The sequence below is a fragment of the Polyergus mexicanus genome, unplaced genomic scaffold, assembly GCF_030449975.1.
Source record: "Polyergus mexicanus isolate NDT 795.1 unplaced genomic scaffold, iyPolMexi1.0 SCAF_6, whole genome shotgun sequence".
Classification (NCBI taxonomy): Eukaryota; Metazoa; Arthropoda; class Insecta; order Hymenoptera; family Formicidae; genus Polyergus; species Polyergus mexicanus.
Window position 1 is genome coordinate 1,341,125 of NW_027223326.1, and position 15,848 is coordinate 1,356,972.

General features: G+C 33.0%; 2 protein-coding genes across 3 annotated transcripts in view; one reads left to right on the top strand and one right to left on the bottom strand.

Annotated features, from left to right (window-relative positions):
* LOC138934256 (beta-glucuronidase) overlaps positions 1-13,226 on the bottom strand; it is a 36,012-nt gene extending 22,786 nt beyond the window's left edge. The window contains exon 1 of the mRNA XM_070297808.1: positions 13,157-13,226. The gene's annotated coding sequence lies outside the window, so the exon portion shown is untranslated. The remainder of the gene's footprint in view (positions 1-13,156) is intronic.
* The window catches only part of Mmp2 (Matrix metalloproteinase 2), a 184,466-nt gene that overhangs the window by 7,027 nt on the left and 161,591 nt on the right, over positions 1-15,848 (top strand). For both annotated transcript variants that reach the window (XM_070297809.1, XM_070297810.1), the window contains exon 2: positions 4,895-6,094. In XM_070297809.1, coding sequence (XP_070153910.1) covers positions 5,987-6,094 — 108 coding nt within the window. In that variant the 5' untranslated portion in view covers positions 4,895-5,986. The remainder of the gene's footprint in view (positions 1-4,894; positions 6,095-15,848) is intronic.

A 15,848-nucleotide genomic window follows, 5' to 3' on the forward strand; every position in this document is an offset into this window, starting at 1 on the left:
CTCGATTCTTTAGCATTGTATATAGTTTGTTAATTCGAAAAATTAATTTTTTAGGATAGTGTAAGTTAAATCAATTTTTTTAACGTGTTTACATGATCGTAAAATATTTAAAAATATCACGAGAACAATAACAATAATATAATATTCGTAATTAAAACAATAATTTTATAGAGCATTGATAAACAAAATTTTTGAATTTTATAAGTAAATAAACCTTCCATTAAAAAAAAAAAAAAAAAAAAAAAAAAAAAAAAAAAAAAAATGGATAATCTTTGATGGAAATGAACGTTGCCTTTGTATCGGGATTACAAATAACAATTATGAGAAATAAATAAATCGTATGCTTGTGTACATGTGCATACATATATGCGTGGCTATATAAATATATGACAGAGATGGGTAGGGTGGGGAATGAGAAGGAAGAAATGTGCTGAATTTTTTGTGCCCGACATTGATGTGTGTGTGTGAATGGGAGCATATGGTATTCAAATTTGAGATCAATCTTTTTTCGGAATGGACGAATGGATATGTTGTATATTTTGCCGTGTTATATGTTTTCAAATCGTTAAACAAAAATCGAGTTTAACTTTCACAAAGCGAAAATAGTTTGTTCGTAAAAAGAATTTAGCATTTATTAATACTAAAAAAAATTTAATAACATATTTTCTGAATGCGGAATATTGTTTAGAAACTCCGCGAATACAGTAAACGGAAATTTGTTTCGCAGATTGAAAATAATGGGGGGGGGGGGCGGGGAGGAAAAAAGCAAAGTGTGTACGTAAATCTATTAGTAAGTATGTATGTAAATCTATTTTTGTAAATTTATCTATTAATTTTTTTCATAATAAATTACATTGGTGCTAGAAATAATAAAAGATATACGTATGTATCTGTGTGTATGTAAAAGAATCGATAATTATTAGTAGATTAAAAGCGTAAACTTGTCGAGTTAAATTTTACAAATAAATTGTAAAATTTCGTTTAACGAGATTAATTTTTATATTTGCACAATTACCCTTCGCTTTAATAGAATTTCGATTTTAAACGTTATTTCAAATATATATCGTGATTAATTAAAAATTTGCACGGAACAATTGGGAATTGTATTGTCAAATTATTATTTAGCGAAATCGGTTTTATCGAACCAAGTAATAAATAACATTTAATCGCCAAATCGCGAATTTAAATTATATCGATAATCGAATAATTAATTTTAATGCGTGATGTATGTCGCGAAAAATTGTTTGAGAAATTTTTCCTAAGCGCAGTTTGAATAAAATTTTTTTTTTTTCCACTTACAATTAGTGAAATTATGTTGTAACGGTATCTTCGTTATGGCGCCTACGAACGAATCATCGATCGTATAGATCGATTCAGACGCGATTAGCATAACGGGTGAATTATTTATATTAGTGCGCGCTGCGGAAAATCTTCAGTGCTAGCCAGGTTGATTCCGATACTTGCTACTTATATTATCGCTACTTTTCAGTTTTGTTTATCGATTTTTATATGCCTTACCATAAGAAGATTAATATAGTTATAATATAAAAATATATATGATTTGAAGCTTGATAGAGGGAATTATAACATTTTTTAAATACTTTCTTTTTTCTTTATTTATATTACGCGTTTTTGTAGCACTTTGCATTGCGTTTCGCCCCGTGGCCATGCTGTTTTTTTATCGCGTTCACTCTTGCGTTGCGGTTGCACGTAGTTAAATAATTGACCATTATCTTTTACGCAGAAAACGATATGGGGAACTATTTTATGGTAAATATCGTTATTTCCTCTGGAATTGTTTCTTTGCAATGAACCTTAATTTCCTTAAATCGCGTCTTATCAATAATCGCGTTTCTTGAAAATAGTTATGTTTTTTATTATTTTACAGAGGATAGTAGCCAAATTTTATGATAAAATGTCATTAAATTGTATAGATGTCATAATTATTATTTTTAATTTAAATTATTAAAAATATTAGAGAAAAATAATCCGTTTGCATTAATTTGTATATAAATGTATATAAATATATTATTTTTAATTCTACATATTAAATTTTTGTTTGATTTATTTTATACAATATTTTATGTAAATATAATTTTTTCGCTACTTAAAGTATTTTTAAACGATATAAGTCTTTCTTTTCCTGTAAAGTCGAAGCTTTTTCAACATTGTCTCATGAGGATTTGTGGGATTTTGCGTGACATCACAATATTAAAGCGCGAATATAGATTTAAAGGCGATTGAATGGCTACTCAAACAAAAGTATTGCTATCTCTTTAGGGTCTTCGACCGATTCTTTCTCCTTGAATCCGCGCGGTCTTTTATCTGTTGTGTTTACTGCGGAAAGAAAGAAAGAAAGAAAGATTCGCGCGTCAATGCCCTGATAGTGAGATTGCTTTACCTGCACTTTTTTCATATAGTGCCTTTGCAAAATTTCACTCAACTGAAATTGTCGTCAGAAATATTACATTTTTAAAAGCTAGTTTCTCAATTTTTTGCATTTTTTATCTATAAAATTTTTGGTCAAGTTTGAATCAATTTCTTCTTAACGGAAGGAATAGAAATTTTCGAATTTTATCTTCGTGCTGTTTTTAAAAATAGAGAAGAAAAAAAACGATCGGGAGATATATCTAGTCTCTCGAAAATGTTCATTTGACAGAGGGATTTTCTCCGTGATCGTGATTAATATCGTGAATTGAAATTCGGTTAGAGTTCGTTTGTTCTGTCGAGAAATTGATTCGCGAGGACGGGAAAAAATCGTCGTTAAGGACACGAGATGAAAACGCCGAGTATGTCGCAGGCGGACAGGCAACCAACCATGCGGCAAAGAATGCCGGTGATTATCGAGACACGGAGACGACGAAACGAGGTCAGCCTGTTCGCGTTGGCACGTTCCCCGGCGATAACGATCCTCTCGTTCTTTCGGCCCCGCATGTTGATCTCTTTCCGGTTTCCGGTCGTCTTCCCATTATCTCATGTCCCCGTTCCCGTCATTTTTCCAGCCATCGGATGATGACAATCGTTCCGCTTCGATTCCGATCTTTTTCGATCGATCGATCGGCAGTGGCCTTCTCTCATTTTCACATCTTTTATAAAATTGCGGTTCAATATGTTAACGATCTATTTATTACATGATTCATTATACGAATAAGAAACATAAAGCATTACTAATATATTTAAAATAATTTAATATAAAAAAAGTACTATACATTTATATATTACATTTTGTATATTAAATTCAAAAATTATATACAATATATTATTATTATTAAATTAGAAGAAATTGTATATATAAAGTTTGAGGAGTCGATAAAAATTGTAATATTATACAATGCAATGTTTTTTAAAAATATTTCTAGAAATTTAATACTAAATACATAATATCTTATATATATATATTTTCACGTATATTGATTTTACTATTACAATTACTATTATATTTTTTTAATTAGAAAATAACTAGGAAATATAAGTGAAGAATTAATGAGACTCGCTAAAATTTTTATCTCCGATTTAATCGCTAATATTTTTATTTCTGCTTTAAGCCTTAAAAACCAGTAAGAAAAAATGAATCGAAAATGAAATTCTCATGAGACGCGCGACTTTATCCGGCGTGAGGCAAGATTTAATTATGTTTTCCTGAATTCTATTATCTACTTCCGACCGTCTGTTTAATATTCTCTCGAGGACTTGTTCGGTTTATCTTTGAATATGGTATGAGGGTTCTGAAGTTCTACGTCAATTTCGAAAACACGTGCGTGCGTGTTTCTTCAATAATAGAGTGGAAGGAAATTTCTTTCTTCTTCACCTTTTACCGATACATATTACATACTGTGTGCCTGTTTCGTTTTTGGATTATAAAATTATTCTATAGATTTAATATGTGTGTGTGATTGATTGAATTTTTTATAGATGTAACATATTTTTAAGTTAAGAGATATTTGTGATGTATCGTACTTATATTTCTTTTATTGTTAATTTAAGAAAAATATATTTTTTTTATTTGCGATTTAAACAAGCTTTTTGAAACACTTCGAACGTGCTAGTTTGTACTTTACTCATCGATTACTTTTCGTATATATTATATCACATGCATCCTACGTACGGTGATCCATGAAAATTCATGACATTCTTTCTCCGAACGATTTCCTCTCGACTACGGTTGAAATTCAACTTAGCTCCTTCTCCTTCACATCCTACTGCCTCCCATATTTCTCAAAGGTGACGAGAAATCCGGGCTCTTCGGAGCCATTAAGCCCGGCAGCAGTCGTTTATCGTGCCGAATACAAAAGAGCACTGTTTTCGCGCGAGTCGTCGAATGGTTCTTCTGAAACCGTACTTGGAACTAAAGGGCCTGATGAAGTTTGCATACTTTTTGTCCCCTCCACTCAGACAGTTTCTGTCGAGGATAAATCTCGATTTGTGGTCTTTCGACTGCGATATTAAATCAATATTTTTCTTCTCTCCCACCCTCCCTTATTCCACAATAATGATAATGAATCTATAAGTATTTGATGTTGCGCATATTTTATGATTTTACCATCGGCTTATTTTTTAATTAAACCAGATTTTAATTGCGGATGTAGTAAAACTTTAATTTCAAATATGATCACCAAGCGTGGTTTAACGTGATGAACTAAAACATAGAAACTAACGTTTGCACAGCTTTCATAAAGTCTTATCTGTAAAATACGGTTTAATTGAATTAAAAACAGACGACATTTCTCCGTATAAAATTTCAAACTGGTATTAGGATATGAATATTTTACGAATATTTGGTAAAAGAATTAAAAAATAAATCTCTTATATATCATATTGATTCTTACACAATAACATGATAAGCTTCGATGTGTATGTGGCTTTTTTTTTAACGGATGAATATCACATGATACAGGTCGGCGGATGGACGTGCCAGCCGCTGGAAAGCCCGAATCCGGAGGAAAGTACGAAGAAGCCGGTAATCATCGCCGTCGTCATCATCGCCGCGGGCGGCGCAGGATAAGTGAGTTGACGAAAGTCGGCCGATTCGCGAAAAGGAAAAGGGAAAGGAAGAAGCGCGGAGCAAGTAAGCGAGCAACGACACGGAGCATCAGTTAATCACCGTCGTTGCGGTCGATCGAGGCGAACGAAGAAGAGGAACGAAGAAGAAGTGGGAAAAAAAGGGAAGCAGGAGGAGCACACACTCATCGGTGGGAGAAACGATCGGTGAAGGAGAAAAATCTCAGTTTGCCTCTGGAGACGTAGACGACGTAGACAACGTCCGACCACGTGAATGTGTCACAGAGAGCGATCATCGATTCATTCATTCATTAGCGGAATGCGGTAGACGCTAATCTCGATCGAGAAACACCGATTATAGTGACCATCTTTTTACTCGCGAATACTAAATAGAAAGATTATTCGATGGCTCTTTTCTTTTTTTTTATTTTGTATCTTTTGAGAGAATCGTGAGGAGGTCGACGCGGATATTTATATTTTGAATACTTGGCATTTTGCGAATAACTCGAGGAGATTATCTAACAATTGAAGGAATTATTCAGTGGAATTCCTGTTTTGGCTATTCCATGCTTTGATCGTCCTGAACGGATTCTCCGAATCACTCATCCGGGTGGAATCTTCATTCCCACCGCGTCGTGTTTCGTGGTTAGAAGATCCTGAAGAGACTCGAGAGACCAGCCGGTGGAATCTCGATCTGTTCTACTTCGCGTGCACTTTGATTATTTCGAAGAGATTCCAAATTGGTGGAATCTTCATCTCCGCTACTTGAATATTCCAAAGGGAGTCGAAGTGTGTCATTATTACTCGCGGTGTATGATCTCGTCGGTGTATTCAACTTTGACAGCGACAGTGCCTTCGTTTCTTTTAATCGTTATCGAGTTTAAGATTTCGCGTAGAACTCCCGATCGTGAAAAACATCGGAACGATATCTCGCGAGTGTTTTATTGCGAGTGGTATTGCATCTTCATCTCGGTGTAAAGCTGGACAGATGCGCTCTATTGCGAAGATGATGCGTCACGTCCTCATCGCTGCCCTTCTTGCTGTGCTCGTCAACGGAGCACCGAGATCATCGATCATCTACGCGGACGACAAAGTGGTGAGTGATATTATCCAGTTATTATTGATTGAAACTCCCTCGCAAAGCGGGAGCTGAAACATCTTTTTGGCAACTATGTCACCCGATGAAATATTCAGTTTAACCGTCTTTACGCGAGTAGTAATTGATTAATTATTATTCGCGAAAAATTAGATAAGCCATTCGGCATTTAGAGAAATATCGAAAAATTTAAAGAATAAAGATAGTATAAATAAATTTTTTATCGATTTGCATTTCTCGTGTTTTTTTTTTTAATTGCAAAAAAATATTTTTATTATATTATTTTTGAGAAGTATCTTTTTTTGATTAATTTATGAAAAGATAATGATTTTAAAATAAGTTAAATAAATATTATACGTTATATTTTTATTATCAAATAATAAGAAATATAATATATATTTTTCTTATCTTTTTTGTATTTTTAATTTTATTACTCGTATTTATTTTGCTGTCGAAAGCGATTTTTTATTTGGTAATATTATCGATGAAGCATCACGCTATATTGAGTAACAAAGTTTCATTCTGCACTGCTGGATATTTCACAATCGTGAACACCGAGCTATTCTATTCCCAAGTCAATTATAGTTGTGTCATACGTGCGGCGATTATAATGGACTTGTTCTGGAATAATTTAAACGAAATTTGTGCGAGTAATTAAGCGATTACTACTCACGAAATGTCACGTGATATTTTGTCAAAAGGCTTCTTCGTCAACGTATATTAATTTCATTAACGTTATCATAAATTCATATCTGAAAAAGTCATATTTATATATTAATATGATATATACATTTAGCAGAGATTTATAAGATTTATTGAATTATATTTTTTTTATAACGCAACATAAACATTTCAAACTACAGAATAATATTTTATAGAATTTAGCGAGTATATACATATTACTTTAATTAAAATAATGTCTGCGAACTTAATTATTCTATTACATTTTATTTAACATCCTAAATATGTGTACATGTTTGAAGAGAATATATTACGTGTGTGTGTGTGTGTGTGTTTTTTTTTTAAACTTTTAATGTGTTTTCGAATTCTTAGAAGTTTATTCAAAAGCTTCAATTGTTTTACTTTACATGGCTTTTTGCGGATTGTAATGGATTATTTTGCGCATATACATTTGCACTGGGTTACATTTTACGACCATTTCGCGATGCTGGATTAGCTTTTCCTGCAGAACAGTCATTCGGGGAGCAATTTTAGTCCGTGTTTCAACGGCGAAGAATAATGGGAACCGCGGATATTGGAGGAATCCACGGGGATTCAGATGTAACGGCGAGTTTCGACGATATTGCGCGCCTCAAATTTGGTGCGCCGAAATCGTGCCCTGTATAGGATATTAGAGATATTCAATCACGCGATATCGAATAGACAAGCGATTTTAGAGAATAGCAGTATCGGGATAGTCAATAGCTATGTCGACATCAAGTTTGTTCGGTATCGAGGTGAATCGAATATTTTCGTGACTACAACCATATTCGTTACACATTGTACATATGAAAATAGTTATTGTTACTTTAATTAATACGGATCATATGCTTATCGTAATATAAACTTTTCCACGAAATGATAATTAATTTTCATTTTAGGAAGGTTTTATAAGATATCATTATTTTTGTAGTTATCTCAATCGGTATCAGATATTTTGGCGCTATTAAGATTGGTTCTCCTTAAAAATCCCTTTCTTTTGATTAAAATTTTTATTAAAATAAAATCCATGTGTTTGTGGGAGAGAGAGAGAGAGAGAGAATGCAAGCTGCAATATTTTAAAGCATCGTTTACGTAGAATGAATTTATAGATCTTTATGAAAGATATATATTTTATTTTTTAATTATGAATTATTTATAAAAGATAAAATATTGAAATTAGCCTTTTTTCGCATTAAATATAACTCTAAACACACGTATATAAAGAATTTATATATACATATGCGAAATGATAATATTTTATATAATTTCTGTTTTTATAACGAATGAAAAAAAATTATCTAGATTTATCTCATTGAAATTAAAGATATCGATAAATATGTAAACGAGCTGCATCTATTTCTCTCGTGCGCTCCTTTATTTTAGGCGTCAAGGGTAGATTATTCCGAGTGTTTTTAGTCTTTAGCAGAAGAAGACGGTCATATCCCCTTTAACCTCGCTTATCTGCGGGCATCGATCATATTAATTCGTAAAGCTACACGCACGCGGACGGTGCTTTGTAGTGTGCTCGTATTCATAAGGCACTTAATATCAAGCAGAAGCTCGTAAAGCCGACTGCGACGTTATAGCATTGCATGCATGAGTGTATATGGGATACCCCCGCGATAGCGTCCGGGATTCCCCCTGTGGGATTTGCGGTTCTACCAGAGACAGTACTATACTTTTCGTCGCACTGTAGCGTTCCATTACTTTAATTTTAATACATTACAAGAATCGCCCGTTGAAGTGGCTCACGAATATATCTTTGCGTGAATAAAATTTTGATTATACTTACGTTATAAAATTTATATGAATAAAAATTGCACGCGAATATGTAACGCGAATGTGTAATATTTCTATTTATTCATATTTAAAAGTAATTGGAGGCAACACAATTTTAATTTTCAATTTGTCATATAAAATTCTCATATATACGATAATCATAAAAATAAGATATTACGATAATTTATGAAAAAATTACAAACAATATGTAAATAAGAAAAAATTATGTTCTTTTTATGTTTCTAACATAGAAAGTAATAACTGGGTGGTTTTTTTTTTTTTTTTTTTTTAATAGGATCAGACAAGGATTGTACTTTGTACATTTTAATTATTCTTTAATAACTTTGTTTAATAGAGGATAGTTTTAATCGAATATAATTATATTTCGCGAAACGAAGGATTGAGCGAGCAGGAGGAAGGATACATTGGCAATGCGGAAGTAGGATACTCTATCGCAAAGTTGGTCGCTTTGGAATTAATGGTACTGCGTTTTGCGGCATTAACTTTTTCCGTGTGGTTTCACGCATCGCAGCTTTATTGTACTAATGACCGCCAGGGGAGAACGAGCTTAGCTCCCGCTACGTATAACAGATATATTTTCTCTTTCTGCGCATAAAAAATAATTCTTTCCATTTGGTTTCGTTTATTTTTTACCGCAGAATCGTCAATCCGATTGGCGTCTCGTCGATGTACGTAATGGCTTACACATTTGCGTCCAAGGAATAATTATTCGCGTGAATTGTCAAATTTTATTTCACCAGCAAATGAAACACTTGAATTTTCAATTCTATCGAGCGGCTGACAAAGAAAAATGTAATACCAAGAGGAGATTCTTTATTCAAAGCTCGGATCTCCAACTGTCGTATGTCGCGAGTTAACGTAGATCGGCAAAGAGAGCCGGAATTAATTACACTGTGTGACGCCTTAGGCTCTTAATGCACTGTGCGCTTTTTCGCGAAAAAGACATATATATATATATATAATTGTATTTTTTGATTTTATTTTAAACTGTCTCTTAATGTGTAATTTACGTACGTAAAGTATCTCTCAACCTTTCCTTTCAAACATAATTATAACGCGTTTTAATTTTAATTTAATTGTTATTTTACTTATATAAAAAGAATCTCTATAAAATGAAACACACCCACACACGTATGTATGTATGTTTTTTTTTAATAACCTACACTTCTGGTTATAGTTGAAAATACTTGATCAGTTTATTAGTTTTTATTACATTACTATATGTTCATTATATAGTCACGATGGCAGATGCATAATTTAATTCACTTCGAGAAATGAGACCATATCGTATTAACAATAGATAGTGAGTGTTATAATAAGCTTAACAATAAATTACGAGGGCAATGTTGTCGAAATCATGATAATCATGATAATCAAAATCATGTATAATCTCCCGATTATATCGGTTGAAGCAAAATATAATAATGTATAATAACTCTGTAATAGTAGACGATTACATTATAATATTAATAACAGTTTTAGAAATTGCGAGAAAAAGTGCGTATTTATCTTTATACTTTATTAACATAGTAATTTCACTATTAATTAACGTATATTTTATTTAATTATATTTATATTGTTAGAAAAAGATATATATATTTTTTTTTATTTAAATTAATCTTTATTAAATTATTATAAGAAGATTTTATTTAACACGAAAATTAAAAACATAATTTGATAAGAGAGAATCAAACATATATATATTTAATGGAATTATCTTGCCTTTAATATATATTTATATTTTATTTACGTAGACTTTGATACTTTTCTAAGGTATAGTAATTAATATCGTGGTCAGGAATAAAAGATAAAGCAAAATATAATATTTATAAAAAATGTTCTCTATCGTAATGCAATTTTCCATAAAAGTTTCGGAACGCGAGGAAGTTACGGAAAATACATTCCAACCATCGTCGGATACACGTGATCCGTGCGGTTTATTTCCGGCGAACATAGCGCGCGCGACACACGTTATACCTTCGTTTCTCTCCATGTAACTAGTCGGAATATTTCACATGGAATATTCCGTCAAAATTCCGCGTAATGGCCGCCGTGGTAAAAGTGTGTTTTTTTTTTTTTTCCCTAGATTCTGCAAGAGATTAACATAATATTTACATTCCGACGATTTTTTTGCGATCAAATTGGTTTTGTATGAACTAAATAAGAAAAGAAATGCTTAGATTCCTAGCGAAATTCGCTTCAATACATTTCATTTAGTTTACATCGTGAGATAATATTAATATATACTAACGGATCTTTTTTCAAATATAAAAAGCATTGAAAAAAATCGAAACAAAAATATCTTTCTAAAGAATGTTATACATGTATATAATTTTAAAGAATTTATTTTAAACATAGGTAAGTTAATTAAACAAATAAATCTTAGCTTTGCGGAGAGAAAAGCAAAGGAAATGATTTAAATAATAATAAAAGAAATAAGATAAAAGAGAGCTAATAATTAATATTTTAAAATTAATTTTGTAGTAATCACGTATATCACGTACATTTCGGGGAAAAAAAAAAAAACGATATTGTTTAATATAATTTATCAAGTTAATCTATTACATTTTTGATATTACGCCGATTTTAATTGATATGTGATGCTGTGAATGTGACGGTAATTCTTGAATGCAGTCCGTATAACTAACATGCATACTAGAGTGAATTTTCCTATCGATCGATATCGCGAAATTAATTATTTCGAAAGGTCCAATCTCGCAATAATTGGCGCAATCGGGTCGAGAAGGAAACGGACGCGAAGTCGTATTGGGAATATCGCGTCATTCCGATCCTCTCGCTGCTACGAATAGGGAAAATGAAAAATGGGATAGAGTGTGTTTCTATTCGACTCGCCCGACAAAGTCGTGTTATTTCTATGTTCGCTTTCTGCATTCGTTTGCATTCTTCGGCGGGGCGGCAAAATGAAACGCATCTCTGTCGGTGTACGCTCCGCACATTCTCTCTCTCTTTCTCTCTCCGATCGAGTTTTTTTCCCCAAGCGAGTCGATACTATCGATATGGTTGGAACGAGCTTTACATTTGTCTCCGGCTATTGTGAAATTCTCGCGGCGGAATCTTTGCGGATTCGCATTCGGGGCAAATGGCGCCAGTGAGAAATGCAACTTACAAAGAGCGACGCAAACAAAGGGATTCGCTTTTGTTCCTCGAACGGTCGAGCGATTTATTTCGAGAGAGACCAAAATTGAATATGAAATTTGCATTAAAATTTGCATTACACGCGAGTACTAGATATTTATTTCAATTTTTAAACGACGCATTTGTTCTATAATTATCTGCGCTCTGCATTGCCATTTTGTTTTTCCCATATTCCGCGATAAGGTTCCTCTATAAATAATCGAGTGAGAAATTATTATATTCAATGTTTCTCTCGTTGCGATATTTCATAACTTGCTCGATATATTTACACATCTTTGCATTTAATAAATATTATGTTGGGTGTATGCGTAATTTTCTTATCTCCTTTTATTATAATTATATTACGTATCTTGAACGTATAAACAAAAAAAAAAAAAAAAAAAAAAAAAATTTTTTTATCATCTCTTTTTCTTTCTTTTTTCTATGAAATCTTAAGTAATAAAATGAAAAATTCTCTTCTCAACACATTTTTCCAAGCTGAGCTTTTTTATTTAAATCCAATTTTTCTCGCAGCATTCGAAAAACGCATAAACAAGAAGAGCGATATTTCGCTTTTGACAGCGATTTAATGAGTTTGCCGAGCATTTCTCGGTTCGTTCGCGATGTATCTATGATGTTCAGAAACGTCGCAACATCGCGAGATGCATCCGCATCCGTTAGTTCTCTCGCGAACTTGTTTGGATTGTGTATATGGATATACAATAGATGGAACACGAAGAATTAACCGTCGGGCATAATTTGCGGAAAGTTTACGGGATGCGCACGCAATCTGCAAATTTGCTTCAGAGAACCGCCATGATCGCAAGCGGGCTGGGTTTACAGACAATTTTCTTTGTACGCATGTTGAATGTTTCGTGTACGGAGATCTCGCTCAACTTGTTTGTAATTAAAAGGCAATGCATTGCTTTAATATTAAATAATCGTAGTGTGTCTTAAAATTGTTATAGCAATTATATAATATATAATCGAATATAATTCCAATCTTTAAAATGAACGTTTAATTTCTCGAAGGTAACTCGATTACAAGATATATCGCTCCCTTGTCTCGTTTTTAATTAATTATCATAATCGGGATTATAGAGATTAAGAATTTGTTAATAATAATTTTATCATTTCATAACCTTCTTCTTACATTCTGTTAATTTTAGACAATTATATATCTTTAATCGTATATTTATCTTGAGTAAAATGATGGCAATTAAAAATTGGGAGAATTTAAATTTTCCTCCTACGCCTAAAACTTATGATTCCGTCTTATCGTGGCGGTTTACGCTTTAGAACGTGTCTCAAATTAACAGCGATTCGTCTCTCGCGTGACTTTTTGCGTGCGTGCGTGCGTACGTCGCGGGTTACTATCGCGCGTGTCTCGCTCCATTCGTGCTATATCGCTCGTCTAATACATACCTCGGTATGTCGCGCAGACACGGGGTGGATGACTAACAATAAGAGCCGCACGGTCGATCCCGAAAGTCGCTTCGGCTTATCGACTACACGCGCCGCGCGTGCTGCACGCGTACTTGGAGCGTCGCGGCGGGCGCCTGCGCCCATCTCTCCCTTTTTCCCGTCGCTCGAGTTCCGAGTGTCCGCCACCCCTGTGTGAGAATCCCACCCTCGTTCTCGAGGAATCTTCTACGAAACATGAAAAATATTAAAAAAGAAAAACACGCGATATGTTTCTTCGTACAGACTTTTATTATATTTTACATGAATGAAAACGTGAAAAGGAAAAAGAGAAAGATCATGGTTTATTCAATTATTATGACAGAGATATGAATGTATGGAGATTTTTAAAAATTTATAAGGCGATAGATTGATTTTTTTTTTTATTTAACACTCTTTTATCGTATATATTTTTCATGGTCGTTTAGAGAGAAACTCGTTTAACGATCAAGAAAGGGGAATAAGGAGGGAAACGTCTCGGATTTTTTTGAGTCACTTGGAAAGCTCGCTTTTGCGAGACGTAATGTATATGATTCCAATTGAAGCCATTAGGTCGGGAGGGGTTGACAGCAGCGTTGGATCTCGGGAGAGAGCGAGAGAGAGAGAGAGAGAGAGAGAGCTTCCGATCGCGCCAAACGACATGTCGTTTGTTGAAAGTCTGTTTGACAGATATACGTGATCGCAAACGATGTTATCCTCTTAGTCACTTTAAGCGTACGTATCATAACACGACTTGGGCATTCTCGGTGAACATTTCACCCTAAACGCGGCTACGACACGTTTCTAGCCTCAAGCAGCTTATTACGCGTGGCGTATGATTGTGATATCATGCGCCGTTAAATCAACTTTCTAAGAGTTAAACCTTCACTTTCTATTTAGCATTGAATATAATACACAAGCAGCTTTTAATACGCAATATAAACGGTTTCTTGGCCCTTAGTTTAAGTCGTAAACTCTGCTGATTTAGCGCTAGAGGCGTTTGTATAAATAGAATTTTGCGTGAAATACAATTTTTTTGGATAATTAGTTTTGGATGGGGCAGTTTATTAACGCGTACAATTAAATACGCGATACAATAAACGCAAAGTTATATTTTTTGAAATTTGCAGAATGCCATGTCATTACAAAATTATAATTAAAATTACGATTGGCATAAAGAGATGTAATTATTCCTTTTCAAATTGTATTATTTATAAATTTATCGTTTAGCTGAATATGTTCTAATTATAGCAAGAGTAATAAATCTTTTTTTACATAATAAAACGAGAATATATTAATATCAAACCAGTCAATTATTATATACACAGTTGAGAGAAATTAAAGTATAATTGACTATTGATGTTAATGGATTATTATTGGCAATTCAGCTTAACCTTTTGAGATGGAGTTGGAGCGAGTTGGTTAAGTTTACACAAGTGATTTCTAAGACGTGATATCGAGGGGTTAATCGATAACTTTGTCGGAGGTCACTATTAATCACGTTAAAGACGTTCTCGTTGCGCGGCAGGGGTTGACACCCTTCACTTTTGCTTTCAAGTTATTAAAGAGCGAACCCTCTATCGTGATATTGTGTATAGTTGGGCGATTATAAGTTTACAGTTTTTTAGATATTCCATTATCATAAATCGATATTAAATTTAGCGTACAATTAAAGCAATAATCGTCAAAGCTCTACGAATAAAATCAACATACTCGGTGACTCTTGTATTCTGAATAAATTTTTTAATACGATTAAAAAATTTATGATTAGAAGATCATAAATCATTGGGGAAAATTTAGTAAAGAATTCAATTTTTTTTCTCCAAGTGCACTTAATACAGATTTTCTCGCGAAGTAAAATAAGAGATTCTAATCAATTAGCATGTTTACTTTACATATATATTTGTTGGTTATTTTTTTCTTATATTTATTTTATAACGCCAAGCAGTTGTGGGTTCGTAAATTAATTTTTAACTTTTTTGAAATTTTGCATAATAGTAATATATCTAAATATATTCATAATACATATTCGTTATGTTAACGATATGATTCTTACATGCTTAGTATATCTTATTACCTGTTTTCTTCTTTTCAAACAGAACGTGAAATCGATACTTTCGTACTAGAAAGAATAACCAAGTAGTATATGCTTGAGAAAATGAAGGAGAGGGTTATTCAAATATTTGCTCTATCTTCATGCTTCTGAATAATAATATCGGTTAAGGCAGGAAAAAAAATATGCGCATATATACGTGTCTTGAATGTTTCTTTTTCATTTGTAAATCAATATTTTTAAACACACATATGTAGCCAATAATTTATACATAATATATGAATCCTCATACATGTTTATATAAAAAAAACATATATGATATATTATATTAATATATTACCAATCTGAAGCATAGGTTTATTGACATTGATATTTGCTTTTCGTCAGCGGCATCAGAAACTAAAAAAAAAAAAAAAAAAAAAAAAAAAAATCGCAATGACATATGACATTTCTACTTCCGTGCTTAGATATCGACTGCTCCAATTTCGTGATATTGACATATTACTACTCCGAAGCGTATTTTTCGTTCTCGACCTTAAACAACGTCGGTCTCGTCGCTCGAGAGTACGTACGTACTTTATCAAACGCCGGGGACCTTACTTCGAAACTATTAAGCCGGGCATT